The following is a 15,334-nucleotide window of genomic DNA, read 5'->3' on the forward strand; positions in this document are numbered from 1 at the left end:
CTATGCTACAAGCTAGGAGGTCACAGGTTCAAGTCCCAAAGAGGTCATTGGGTTTTTTGCAATTTACCTAATCCTTTCAGCAGCACTATGGCCCTGGGGTCGACTCAGCCTCTAACAGAAATGAGTACCAGGAATATTCTTGGAATATTCTTGGGGGTAAAGGGCAGCCAGTGCGTAGAGCTGATGGCCTTACCACCATCTATGAGCCAATTGTCTAGAAAATGTGGGAACCTCAACATCTCAGAACCCTATGAGCCTCCATGGCCTGCTACAGGGATACCTTTACTTTTTACTGTAGGTTTACACTCTTCCTTCACAAGCTCTTACTGAAAGCACTGATGAAGATTTGTAGCTCATAAAATTCATCAAACCTGGTGATGTTTTCCAGCACCAAAAATAACTATCTGCCACAGGTTTATAATATAAACTTATCTTGAATCTCTTCTGGGTTTGAGAGCAATGAGCTATGCAGACATGTCATAATTCATAACGTGTATACATTATTTATACATTATTTATATGCCAGAATATTCATATTGTGGTCTTCTTGTTATGACACCTTGTAGTCTGGTGTAGCAGGAGTGAAAATGTCTTCTCATTACTGAGTATATGCTCCTGATCAGTAAAAAACTCAGGGAATGGCCACCATAATAAAAAGAAATTATTACAGTATAAGCTGGTGAACTCATTCGTACATGTATATTGTTACTGGAAACTACAGTTTTGACATGCTGAGGTATCACAGTTACTTCCTGAAAATGAAATACTCTGAACTCTGTAGATGGCATCTGCTGGCATCTACTGCCGATTCCAGCCCTGGGGGTTAGTAATGTTTTAATAATAAATATACTGTCACCATTTTGGGGTCACAAGTGATTTCTATTTGAAGCTGGAGATAGTACATTCCTCTGAAACATTTGTAACCACCTGCCAAACTACATGGTATCATATCCCAGGACATCACATTATGAATCTAAGCTAATATTTCCTTTATTTATTTCCTCATATCTTCATTTATTTTTGTTTATTTAGTTGCATATTTGTAGCTTAACAATGCTATATGTAATTGACATGATATAATGTCAAATGATTGGATCAAAATGAATTACAAGGGATGTGGAAGGAAGTGGTCATGTCCTAATTTTAACATACTGTCCCACAAATTTACTGGAGGGATGAATGAAAACCATGAAAATGTAAGTCATGATAGTCAGTGTCTTGGCAGAGATTTGAACCAGCCACCTCTCAAACACAAGCTGGAAGGATTACGGCTTGAGCTGGCTTGCATGGTTTCACCACTATGAAGGTCTCAGATGTGATATGGAACATTCAGATTTATTAGAACTAACAAAAAGTGCTGTGTGTCTCTTTTATGTTGTGGCCCACTGGGGTTTCACTGTGAGAGCATGTTACGGTGTGGGTTATAACTAGTTCCATCTTATAATAGTAAAAGCTGTCTGAAGAAATTAATGTTCTTCCAATGAAAGTGATAGTAAATCCAAGCATTTTATCTGTTTTGTAAAGAGAAAAATAATTGTAAGACTCAGATTAGAATATCTTTATTTCTTCTTTATGTAAATCTACTTGAATTCATAATAAATGGAATTTCTGTCAAAGGTATACATGTATAAGTTGCTTCTGTTAATATTTCAGGGCCGTAAAGGAAAGGGCTCAATATTTGTGTGGGCATCTGGCAATGGTGGACGGCACACGGATTCCTGTAATTGTGATGGTTACACTAACAGCATCTTTACTCTGTCCATATCCAGTGCCACGCAGGGAGGGTAAGTATGAGACACATAATTTAATCTGAAAAATTAAAACTGTATGAGCTTCATGTTTTAAAAACTGGATGGGAGCAATTTACATAAAAGGAACCTTGAACACACAGAAGATAAATAAATAAAACACCAGTGTGTGGTAAACTTGTTAGCGTACAGAAACTGATAAATAACCACATGAGCAGAGCAGACGGAGAGTTCCACTTCTTATCCAATTAAGCTGTCTGCTGGTGTATTACAGTGTGGGATGTCTAATCCAGTGGCGCTGAGAGACAAGCACGTAAAACTACAACAGACGTTTACTGCTTTTAAAATAAATATTACAGACGAGTAGGGAAGTAGAGCATGCCCGATGAATACCAGCGAAAACTCCCTTCATAGCAGGGTAGCCTGAGCTCTCTTCCATCACACAAATCATGTGGTGTGAACTGAATTCCCAAACAATGAGCAATTGTGTTGGCTTTCTCGGATGGATGAAATTTAAGGCGTGATGAACCATGAATAGCAGTTGGTGCCCTTCATCCATCCCTCTTTAAGAGGGATTTTGCAATGGGCCATATACCCTGAGGTGTGAATTCAGTGATACCTTTTTTGTTTCCCACCATTTAAGTGCCTTTTTACAGGTCATTCACATGATTGACTTCATGACCCAATTAACTGCTGTTTTACATGCTGAATCCCTGGTTTCTTGCCACAGTTTTCGTAGCCTCTGTTTATATTTTATCAAACGATCTAGACCAGGAAGATCGTTGTTTATGTCCGGAAGTGTAACTTTACTTGTAAAGAACCTATATGCCGAAGCAATAGAGGCTGCAAAGTCGCGTGCCGCTTTATCGGCTTCTACCCCCGACTTAATTTCTAGTTTAGGTGATATTAACTCAGACACGAGGCTTTGAAACCACTCCCAATCTGTAAATTTTTCAATGGGTTCCGAAAGATTCCTAAGTTTAACGTGATCCAGTATGCGGAATACTATTGGTAGGCGATTGGAGCTGCCATGGTGAATGCTGATTGGGTAGCACTTGCTTCACTGTGGGAGGCTCCCACAACAGTAATCATGACTCTTATTTTCAACATTGATGGTTCTAAGGTTTTTCAGATACAGTGTTTCAGAAACTGGATCTGTTGCCATCATCAGGTATAAGGAAAGAAAGGTTTCTTCCTGCTTAGTTGAACATCCACTAGCTCTCTACAGGGCACAGCTGAGTAGGAACCTTTCCTTTCTTACACTTGATGTACAAGATATCCAGTTTCTGAAACACTGAAAAATTTAGGACTTTGCCCAAAATAATAGTCATGTTTACCTGTCCCTTTAGTTCTATATCTTGTCTGTCTTCTGTCTGTGTAGTTCAGAACAAGCATCAGTCACACATGCTGAAAGTGTGAGACAGAATATGGGTTTGATATTTAGGTTTTTCTTCCCACTTCTATCTTCCTCACTCAAAACTCTCTCTAATGTGAATGATTTCTAACAATCCAGTAGAACTCAGTCAATAAAGTGACTGGACTTCAGTTCCCATCAGAGACAAAGAATTTTTCTTAGATCATGATCTTCTGGAATGTGACACTATGTAGTCTTGTAGATGGATACAAGACTGCACGGTGTCATGACCCAGAAAACTATAGCCTGAGCAGTCAGTGCTATGGGCATGTAAAAATTTTCAAGAATAAAGTGTTTTCTCTTCACCACAAAGACTAGACAAACTCTGGTGGCCACACAGCTTTCTATCCAAGGAGGAGTGGAGGTCATTTCCCCAGGGGGCACCCATAGCATGAAACTGACTACTGATCTCCATCTACTGCTAAAATTTACAATGCATGATGTTTTATCTTTACACCCCTTTCACTCTTTGATTGTATGGTTTTACACACCAAGATATATCACTTTGCTGGTGTGATTTTTAACCACAATGTTGTAGAAATTGCAGCCCTTGAATACTATTTAACATATTGATTCCTTCTTGAGCTCATTTGCGGTTTGAATACTCATACAAAGTTATATAAAAGTAGTAATAGATGAATTCAAGCCTTCACAGTGGTTTGATGCTAATGTAGCTCTGTTTCTGGATGATGGCACAGAGTAGATATAAGGTATGTTACCCAGCATGTTGGATATTCTTATAGTATCCATCTTCAAGGCAAAGTTAAAGTTTAGACTGTATTGCTAATGTTTTGTAGACCCTTTTTCTTATTGCTAGTGGGATGGGACTAAGTCCCTTGTACTGTGGCCACTTCTGGCCTATTGTACCAGCCCCAGATGATGGTGATTGTGGAGCAATTGGTGGAATGATGATTGGCAGGCGAAATGAAAGTACTCAGAGAAAACCTGCCCCAGTGCCACTTTGTCCACCACAAATCCCACTTGACTAGACCCGGGATAGAACCCGGGCCACCATGGTGGGAAGCCAGCGACTAACGACTTGAGCTATGGTGCGGCCCTTTGAAGACCCTTACTTTTGCCATCTTAAACAATGCAATGACTGAGATAGCAAAGGTCTCAAAAACCTCAGCAATACAGCCTGTATCTACTTGTCCATGGTTCTGTTACTCCGAAATAGGATCTACATTAAAATTTCCAGTCACGGAATTTAAAATCATATCATGTTACTTTCATGTGATGACATATATCCTTGTACATTTATTTGTGGCTGATGAGAATGATATTGACTGGCATGTTTATATGCAGATACAAACCCTGGTACCTGGAGGAATGCTCCTCAACTCTGGCCACCACATACAGTTCTGGCACTCCTGGACATGATAAGAGTGTTGCCACTGTGGATATGGATGGCAAGCTGCGGCCAGATCACATCTGTACTGTTGAGCATACAGGTATGACCAAATATCACCCCATGCTTTTCAATGCTATCCAGAGAGCATTATATCTAACATATAGCATATAAAAATGCAACTTTCTTGTCACTTTTGTCTATATTCTGCTGTGAATCTGATAGACAACATTGAAGCATGTTATGTGTTTTTCTCCAAACTCTTGCCAACATGTATGATAGCCATTGTGATATAGCAGTTCACAGGTACTACGATAGTGTTTTTCAATGTGATTTGAGCCCTCATTCCCAATCTTTCTTCTAGAAATTATGTAACTTTAATTCCTTCTTTAAAATGTTAGCTGCTATATATCGTGTTATGAACAAGGGAAGTAACAATTTCTCTGGCAAAGAAGTGTAACTTACTTTTGTAATTCACATGTATGGAATGTGTTTGATACTTGGAGGTTACATTGAGGCAGTTGGAACAAGTACTAAAATCTTTTTCACAGATGGAGCTGTAAATTAATCCTTAAATTCACAAACACCCAATGAAAAAATAGTGTTCTGTAAGTTTTATCATGGCTTAAGAGAGAGCTTTAAATGAGCTCACAGAATTGTTCAATCACATCTCAGATCTTAAAAGAAAAGAGAGTAAAAGCAGTCCAAGTTTGCAACATCTAGAAAATACCATTTGCATTTAAGGTACATCTGCATCAGCACCTCTGGCAGCTGGGATTTCAGCCCTGGCTCTGGAAGCAAATTCAGGACTGACATGGCGAGATATGCAGTATCTGGTTGTTCTGTCATCTCGTTCTACTCCACTAGAGAAAGAGGCAGGATGGGTTCTAAATGGTGTCAAACGGAAAGGTGAGGTAGTTTCTTTAACTTAGAAGGTTCATAACTCAGGATCTGATATGTAAACAAGAAGTTCTGGGAAGAACTAATCACTTACTTTCCTTTAATATGACACGGACCTCACAGAAGACAGAAAAATTTGTGGGTGGGGACAGATGGTCCTTTGCCTAGAAATGATTGGAAGGTGTAGATAGCAAGCAGTCACATAAGCCCAAAAAATTAGGGGGGGGGGGCACACAGCCAGAAAGGTGATCCCATAAGACTCCTAAAAAATTTGGGAGGGGACACAGCAGAGTGATCTCATAAGCCTCCTAACAAAGGATTAGTGGGGATGCACAGACAGATGGACAGACAGAGATAGATACAGAGACACCAAGATGATCTCATAAGCCTACTTTTATTTCTTTTTCAAGAAAGGAAAGTAGGCTGAAAATGGAGGGGGAAGGGGTTAGAAAATAGATTAGAAGAGTAGGTGAAAGCCAAAAGTCTGGGAAAGAGAGAAACTGTACTGTGGAGAGGGAAAAAAGGCATAGTTTTTGTAGAAGGTTCCCAGGCTTCATCACCTTGTTCTTCTGATGAGTAGAGCGAACTTTGCTATCTGCTTCCAGTTTCCTACCACAGACCTGATAGAGATATTTACTTTGTACTCATGTCAGTTCTGTGTGCAATAGCCACTGCTGTTAAAGCTATGTACAAGTAATTTTTTATTTTTACTGCTGCATCCTGTTGCGTGAGTATAACTAATAATACAAATTCCTCCGTCAATGCAACAGTAATTTATTAACTTATGTTCCATTACATGTTTCAACCCCTATAGGGTCAGCCTCAGGTGTTGTGATTTACACATTTTCATTACTGAATTGTAAAGCATGTATACTACATACTTACACACACAGGCTTAAAATGACTACTTTCTATGTAAATTTATATTCTAACAGCTAGATGTTGATTTAAATACAAGATATATATTGAAATAAAAGTTAAAAATTAAAAATTAGTTTAATTTTACTAATTTTTAAAATTAATTTAAAAGTGTTATATGCTGTATTCAGCTTAGTGTCTGTTGCTATTGTAGGCCACGCATTTTTCATCTTATTCTTCTATTATTGTCTATATTCGTTTGTGTGAACTTTCTTGAGCACGAGTTTATCTTCTCTCTTATTACGAGGATGTCGATTATTACTGTTGCTGTGTAGTATAGTTTATGTGGTGTGCTTTGCTGCATGGTCTGTGCTAGTATCTATCAGTTAGAATATAAATGTACATAGAAAGTAGTCATTTTAAGCCTATGTATGTAAATATGAATGCATGCTTTACAATTCAGTGATGAAAATATGTAAATCACAACACATGAGGATGACCCTATAAGGATTGAAACATGTAGTGACACACAAGTTAATAATAGTGGCATTGACGGTGGAATTTGTATTATTATATACAAGTAAAATGGTGGTGTTTTTGGATGTGCTGACAGGTTGATCTAGAGGTAGTACTCTGGACTCAGTAGGTTCTCAGTTTGAATCTCAATAGGGACATTAGCTATTCTGGCTAAGATTTCTATGTGGTATTACTCAGTCTCTCCAGGAAAATTCTGAGATAGTACCCTAATTAGGAAGCAACAGCTTCCTTCCAAATCCTTTCCAGTTCATCAGTCATCTCATCATTGGACACTGTGTAGTCTCAATACTGAAAGTATCCTTGAATAACCTGCAGGAAAGTTTTTGAATGCAGTTCAAATCCTTGCCCCCCAATGCTTCATCTGTTTAATTACATCAGTAAATTTTATTTCATAATTTGAGTGTTGTTCGTACATTAAAGTGTGCTATACAGGTACACTATGGTACTGACAAGGACAGTAATCATATCTAAGGTGAATGACATGAAATTCTGCTTGTATTAAATGCTAGAAGATTGTATCCAAAGCATATACTCGATACAATTAGAGAGCATAACTCTTGGTGTTTCAACTCCACTAATGTACGTAACATTCTTTGATCATTTATGGAGATAGAGTGAATATTTTAAGTCATATTTTCATATAAACTGAAAGCAGCCTTTTCTGATTCATACTTCCAGTCAGTGAGATGGTAAGTACATGTCTGTTTTAATACCAGTCAATGGATGGAAAATGTCTAGATTCTTAGGCCTTTCCACATTTTCTGTTTTCCATTTCGTTGTCAGCTCTTTCCTATCCATTTTATATCTTGTAGAACAATGTTTCTAAATTTGTGGTCTGTGATAGCCTACCATATGGTTTGTAGTATGTAATACATGTAATAAATCAAACAATTTACATTAAAAAATTGTGATGAATCGTAATTTAAAAAATTATTTAAGTTGGTGAATAAAAAAGTGGTTTATAGCAACTGCCATTTTCGTTTTTTGCTGATAAGAGAAGAGTTGCATGCTCTTTACAGTTGAGGACAATCCTTTCTTCCCAAGGGTTGTGCTTTCACTGTCTGCAGTTGGCCTTGCCATCATTATCCTGGTTTTTTCTCCTTGTGATGTTCATTATTCCACTGCTACCACCACTCTCTCCTAAGTGTGCTCATCCTGAATGGTACCCTGATAAGGTTATGGCTAATCCATGTGTCCAGCATCAACCCTTTACTGTCCTTTTGTCGTTCCAATTGTGGGGGCGAAAGTATCCAGAGTGGTCAGTGCTCCTGCATCTCCAGCTTCTCCTATGCTAACTATGTGAGTAGGTTCTTCAAACGTTTTGGAGGTGGCCAAACTTTCCACAATGTCCAGTTATTGATTTTCAGTAACACAACAGAAGATCCGGCTGTTCACTTCACATTATCCAGCCTGAAGATCTTCCCGAAGATTCTCCCAGATGTCCTCTCACTTCTCAGATATTCTTTGAGCCTCGGATCCTTATTACTTTTATGCTTTCCAGTTTCGGCCAAGATTTCTTCCTGAACGTCCGTCCTTTAGGGGTTCCTCGTTCCACCTGCTTCTTGGTCTGATCTTTCCTGATGACATTTCTCCTGAGCCATGTCACTCATGCACAGCGGGTCATCCTCCTGCCAGCAACAGTCACTCTCTTCTGGGATCCACAATATCCCCAGGTCCTTTCCTTCGGCTTCTGGCGGTGCTCCACAGCCAGACTCCAGTCCTTACGCTGCTTCCTCCATCCTACAACCGGTTTCCCTACGGCATCTTCCTCAGGGACCACCTGATGTTCCAACTCAGATTCCATGTCCACTGAGGTTGGCTCCTCACATTCCAGATGTGCCTCAGTTGTTGCTTGGCAGGCCATTGGCTCTTTTCGGCATGTCCTTAGAGAGTGAATTGCGGCCTCTTCGTTAGGAATGTTCTGCTGCTTCACTAGAGCCAACTTTTCTCCTAGATTAAGTTTCATCTTCTCTAGATAGACCTCCGTTTTTTCTTGGCAGGCAATATTGTCTACTCTGAACATATACCTAATACATCGAGGCAGACCAAAGAGATAAGATGAAGTATAACACCCAAAAGAATGTAAGCAGGAGAAAGGAAAATAGGCAGTTTGTTCTTCCCAGAATTTATTATTAATTATTGAATTCAGAGAGGGAAGAATATATCCTCACTAAGTTTGTGGGTAATTATATTTGTGCCAATGTCATGATAGACATGAATGTACCAGCACCATCTGTAGTGAAGTTTAGAAATTTCTTACAAATCTTAAAAGTACAGCTACATTTGTACATCCAAATTACACTGTGTTTTCATAGATTGCTCTGCACAGAATACAACCTAGTTCTCAAAAACTGGGACCTGCTACCTATATTCTGTTATCTTCACAGTGAGTCACAAGTTTGGGTACGGCCTAATGGATGCAGGTGCAATGGTCAGCCTAGCAGAACAGTGGACAAATGTCCCACCACAACATATATGCAAGTCTCAAGAAATAAATGAAGAACGGTAATATGAGTTGCTTACATTATTCTTACATCATGATATTTTCTTTGCACATATTCTGTTTGGTTCACTGTTTTTTTTAATCACTGATTTGTCTCACCTATTACATGTTAACATTATATAATACAGTCAAACATGCAAAAACACACACACACACACTGTCCAGTGATTGAGGCTAGCTCTTTCTAACGGACCCAACAGAATAGGTGTTTTCCCTCACCTGAGGACGGAAACAGATCCAGTTTCCGAAACGTCGTGTTTTCATTAGTTATCTTAAAAAAACCAGGATGATGGATAAAGTCCGAAAACCCAATATATCAGTGGGTTATAAAATATATCAGTAAAAGTAAAAGCAAGCAATCTCTATTCATACACAATCCATAGATCCCCATATTATGTTTATAATAAGAAATCATTTTATTAATTATTTAATTCGCAATTACTTCCATGGAATAAGCCTGTGAAGTGTACTTTATACAGAATGTCCCAGGAGGAAATACCCTATTCCAAGCGGTTTCCAAGATAGAGCTAGTTCACTGTACAGTACACCATACACTGTACAGATGAGCAACATGCCATGTCCTCACATGAGTTGCAAAATGCACTGATGTTGACAGTAGAATTTTTGAAAATGAATTATACAAAGTAAACTGTACAAACTTTATCACTAGAATGATATATACCAGTATTAGAAACATTATGTAATATCTCTTTCTTATCAACAGTTTTGTAACTGTACAGTGGAATAGCTCTATCTCGGAAACCGTTTGGAATAGGACACATGTACATATACAGTTTTTTGCTTAGAATGACCAATACTGTGACTTTCCAGAATATTTTCCTTTCCTCCTGGGACATCCTGCATATATTTACAATCTTTTCAGTTCACAGATCAGTAAAATAGCAGTATATTTTCACAAGGACCGGTATTCTCTCTGTCTATAATTATTACTAAGAGATTCAAATATATCATATATATTTATTTACAATGTAAAAGTCAATGCCTTTATTTGGTATTAAACTCAAAGAGACATCACAGCCCATTAATCATTCACAATTTCAAATTGTATACAATGGCATATGAAACAATTTAAGTTGTCATAAGTTTCTTGTCAGTGTGTGGCAGATAGAAAAGTATTTATAACTGACTTACCTCAGGAGACACTATGCAAAAAGACAAACAGATGTGTCACTCAAAGGAAAGGAAAAAGTCGCTAGTTGTAAAACACTTTTTCCAGCTAAGTAAAATACTAAGTAATACTAAGTAAGTATGTTTAGTATTTTAATTCTAATTAGAATTTGGGAACTAACACAGTGTAAACTAAATTATGGACAAAACTTCATTGCATGAGAAACCTGTTAAAACACCAGCTTAGAGGACATTTGATGTGATATACTTAAAGTTGTCGATAAAATTTGGAATTAAGGCTTCCACTCTAATTTTTTATAATCTGTAATATATTTCTCTTCTCTAACAGGCAAATAGATCCTGCCTATGGGTCCACACTTCAAGTTCACATGGATGTCAATGGCTGTAGTGATACCTTAAATGAAGTACGTTTCCTTGAACATGTTCAGTGTAAGATCTCACTGCGTTTCTTCCCACGTGGCAATCTGCGCATTCTTCTAACATCTCCAATGGGCACCACATCAGTTTTGCTCTTTGAACGGCCAAGAGATGTTGTTAGTTCAAATATTGATGATTGGCCATTCCTCAGTGTTCATTACTGGGGCGAGAAAGCTGAGGGAAGATGGACACTTCAGATTGTAAATGCTGGAAATCGACATGTGAACCAGCCAGGTGTGTTACTAGTTGGCAGCAGTGTTGAAATGTTTGGCACTGATGTTGTATTTATTGAATTGAATTCTGATGATCATTTTCTAGTTAGACTAGGAGACAGGAAGCCACCTGATGGTCACATTAAGGAAAACGTCATATTTTATAGGGGAGTGAAGGTTTCTGAGCCAGCAGGAACTAAAAGTCATGGCTAGAAAATTCTCAATTGTACATTTCTTAGAAATTATATTATTTGTGAAGAGACTGACTTAGTGAGCTGGAGTTCATGGATATTTACATATTTAGGCTACATATGGGTTTCATAAATTTTTAATATTTGGACCATAATATAAATTGTAAATGAATAAGTTACTTGTTTAACTCTTTCTGTCTGTGTATGAGTGTGTGTGCACATGCCTGCACATGTGTGTATACTATTCCCAAACTGCAGAATTCCTAATGCAGAATAATGCCATAGCTGTCACTAAGCTAAACATAAATTAGCAGTGGCTTTATGAAGTACTATTCCCCAACAAAGAGAAGGTGAGGCAATTGCCAAAGCCAGACTGCATGTACTGTGCAGCCTGAAAACATTGGCATAAATTATGGACAGCTCTTGTCACTACTAGTATTAAGCTAAACTCAATGTGTCAGCAAATGAACAGTAGAAAGATCAAAGTCAACTAGTTCTACTTGCATTTGCTGACTTCTTGTTTGAGGATAATAGTAAGTGCATCATAGAATCAGCCATAATCACACCTGTTGTATCCCAGTATTTCAGGGATACTCAGGTTCACCGAGCAGTGAGCAATTCTCTGTATGGGGGTGGGGTTAAATGAACAGACAACAACAAGCAATTGGATTTAACAGTGCTATATTGTAAGAATAAGAAATGTTTGACGAAGTACATAGAATTAGGCGGGCACTTTAAATATTCCCTACAAGTTGTGAGGCCACAATCCTGCTCGTCTAGCCCTTGTGGCAACTCGATCTGACTCTCTGTGTTCTTGGGCATCTTAAATATTCTTTCCAAGCTGTGGACCAGCTCGCAACCAACGCATAGACTAAACAAATGTGTGTGTGTGTGTGTGTTCTCCTCCCCTTCCACATATGTGAGAAAGACTGAACCCAGACTGACTGGGGTACAAGGGCAGACTGCAGCTTGGAGGTGAAGGCGAGACACAGAGTTGGATTCGAGTTGTCACAAGGGCTAGATGAGCAGGACTGCGGCCTCACCCCTTGTGACAACTGTGTCTCGCCTTCACCTCCAAGCTGCAGTCTGCCCTTATACCCCAGTCAGTCTGGGTTCAGTCCTTCTCACATATGTGGAAGGGGAGGAGAATACACACACACACATTTGTTTAGTCTATGTGTCGGGTGTGAGCCGGTCCACAGCCTAGAAAGAATATTTAAGATGCCCAAGGAATAGAAAATATAGTACACAATTATAAAAATACCCTCACTTCCACATATGCAACACACCTTCCTGGGAACAGAGTCAGAGACACAATTGTAGTGTGCCATCAGTTGCTTGGCCCAAGGAATATCTGTGAGATTTAAAAAGACAAACAAAAGGAAGCATGTGCAGCCAGCCAGTCATTCAAGAAAATGTTATAACAGATAATTTGTAGGTGAATGCGAAACCTCTTCATGCAGATACAGAGATTTTGCTTCCCTTCTCTTTTATCATATTACTAGTAGAACAGGCTCACTTCTTTTTCATGTGTTCCAGGTATTCTAAAGAAGTGGCAGTTGATATTCTATGGCACAGCAACAAATCCAATCCGCTTACGGCCTTCTAGTTCCTCATCAGGACTCTCAGGACTGCCTCAGCAGACTGCTTCACAAAATCCCTTTGTCTTTCCTAATTCCCAGTCGCCATCTGCTTCTCCTACATTGGATTCAAATGCTTACTACAGTGGCAGTTCCTTCAATCCCAGCTTTCAGAACTTCCCAAATATATACAGCATATCAGGAAGTGACCCTGAAGCATCGGTGTCCACACTGAACGATGCTGCAAATAAAGATCGCTCTCTTCAAGAGAATCTTCTGGGGACAGGAGTTGACAGCAGCAAGAAAGTCCTTCATAACTGTGATCCTGAATGTGACTCACAGGGATGCTATGGCAAGGGCCCTACCCAATGCATTGCCTGCAAACACTATAAGCTGGACAAGTATGACCATTTCTTGATTTGTTTCATTCTGGTCTGTCACACTAACAATATTGTAATGTGTTTTGCCACTAAAGACGCCGTTCAGATTGTTAATTGGTTTATTTAACACCCTACAAGTCTCAGCTACAATTAATTATAACAATGTTATGGGTTTCCACACTTTACAAACCCTACACACAGATCTCTTCACACTGTCCTCAGTAGTCTATACGTATTCACAGTATGATACGGGAGCTATACCAGTATCACTGTGTCACGCTCCCAATCACTTCTCACGTGAGCCAAGCATCTGCTTCTCACACTATCACTTCTAATCACACGTTCGGGTATTCTTCTTTCCACTACCGCTGCTAGATTCCCACTCAACTGTCACCAGCGATGGCTACATTTCAATTCGCTTTGTAGGCTGCTACACTTTAACTCGCTTCATAGGCTGCTACACTTTAACTCACTTCTAACGGCTCACTGCTGGCTAGATTCCGACTGTCTTCGGCGGCTACTACATTTCAACTGACTTCGTAGGCATTGTAGTTCTCTTATAAACCCTCAGCCGGACAACAGGAAAACGCCTTGCTTCCTTGTTGCCTAGTAGCGTGTTTACTGGCATTGCTGTGCTTCGCTGCTGGCAGTTGTTTACGACTATGTAGCAACTGCAGCATCCCATGTAACATCACCGTGAGGAAAGGGTGCTGACTGGCATATTACTGTAGCAACGGCAACGCTCCGAAAGTGTTATGTCACCGCTGGCGGGGTAGGGGAAGGGGTGTTGACTTTCCTGTTGTTGTAGTAACGACAGCGCTCCGATGCCAAGTCACCGCTGGGGAGGAAGGGGGGTGTCCTCCATAGCACAACACGTCACACTATCATAACAACACCAGTCTGCTTTTACCGGTTCTCACAGTCTCTTCGCCTGCGGATTTCTTATATTTTTCCTTCTACCGTGAAGATGGAGGCGATATGTTCCTCCGAAACGTCAGTTAACACCACATATACAGGGTGCAAAATACCAGAAGACTGCTTTCTTCATAGTCACCACCGTGAAAACCTCAAATCTTACACAATATCATAAGAGGTTAAACAGTTCCATCCAATGTGACTAGTAGCAGGGCGCAAACACCTACAGGATGACATTAAAGAATCTTCTTCTCAAAAACAACAGAACTACAAGGTGGTACACATTTGGCCTCCTTCAAGAGAAGAAATAATAAAAAATGACATGAACCAACTTCGTTTACGATTTGCAACAAAAATTTTAACAAACTAATTGTAAATGTTTTATCATATTAAGACAGCCGCAGTAGTTGTCAAATAGCTGAGTAATATCAAGGGTGGCCGGTGGTTTAGAGGTAAGGTGTATGGTTTAGAAGTTATGTGGTTGGAAGACATGATTATTTTTGTGAAAAAAAAAGAATGTAAGAAATTTGTACATGTAGGAAGCAAGTGGTACTATATAAGGAACGTGAAGGTAACAAATCTGTATAGATCTGGTGGTACGTGGGTAAGACAATGGCGTAGTAGTGGGAAGGTACTGGGTTCTAGACCACTGTCTTTTGTCAATAGAAATTGAAAAGTGAATAAATGAATATGATTTTTCTGCAGCTATAAACCAAATTCTACAATATAAGGACGATCGCAGAATGCTACAGAATACATGGTCTGGTGGTCTAGCGGTAAGGCACCCGCGTTGTAAATATAAGGACCGTGGTTCGAAAACAGAAGTATTTTTGTAATGAGATTTTTATTTAATTACAGAGCAACATGTAACTTAAGAGGAAGATTAAATGTCTAAAATTTCCGTGCCATTGGTGGCCTATTGGTAAAACACCGGCATAGTGAAGAAGAGTTGGAAGGTTCGAAACCAAGTATAGTTTTGTGATTTAGGAAGTAAGTTAATTGATTTTTCTGGATTTATAACCGAAGATGTAGCATAAGAGGAAGATAAAAGTAAATAAATTTCAGTGGAGCTGGTGGTCTTGGGGTAAGACATCAGCTTAGTGTTCACAAGATCCCTGGTTCAAAACCAGTAGGATTTTTGTGAAAAAGAAATGAAAAGAAGAAATTAGTGAAGAGGGAGAC

At 39.2% G+C, this 15,334-nt stretch overlaps 1 protein-coding gene across 2 annotated transcripts in view; it reads left to right on the plus strand.

The window, feature by feature from the left end:
• LOC111864742 (furin-like protease 2) overlaps positions 1 to 15,334 on the plus strand; it is a 372,580-nt gene that overhangs the window by 329,188 nt on the left and 28,058 nt on the right. For both annotated transcript variants that reach the window (XR_002842847.1, XM_023852235.1), the window contains exons 5-10: positions 1,654 to 1,784; positions 4,468 to 4,613; positions 5,255 to 5,419; positions 9,193 to 9,310; positions 10,786 to 11,108; positions 12,817 to 13,258. Coding sequence is in view for 1 of the 2 variants with exons in the window: in XM_023852235.1 (XP_023708003.1) it covers positions 1,654 to 1,784; positions 4,468 to 4,613; positions 5,255 to 5,419; positions 9,193 to 9,310; positions 10,786 to 11,108; positions 12,817 to 13,258 (1,325 nt within the window). In the remaining variant the exon portion in view is untranslated. The remainder of the gene's footprint in view (positions 1 to 1,653; positions 1,785 to 4,467; positions 4,614 to 5,254; positions 5,420 to 9,192; positions 9,311 to 10,785; positions 11,109 to 12,816; positions 13,259 to 15,334) is intronic.

This window comes from Cryptotermes secundus, unplaced genomic scaffold, assembly GCF_002891405.2.
Source record: "Cryptotermes secundus unplaced genomic scaffold, Csec_1.0 scaffold780, whole genome shotgun sequence".
In the NCBI taxonomy this organism is placed as follows: Eukaryota; Metazoa; Arthropoda; class Insecta; order Blattodea; family Kalotermitidae; genus Cryptotermes; species Cryptotermes secundus.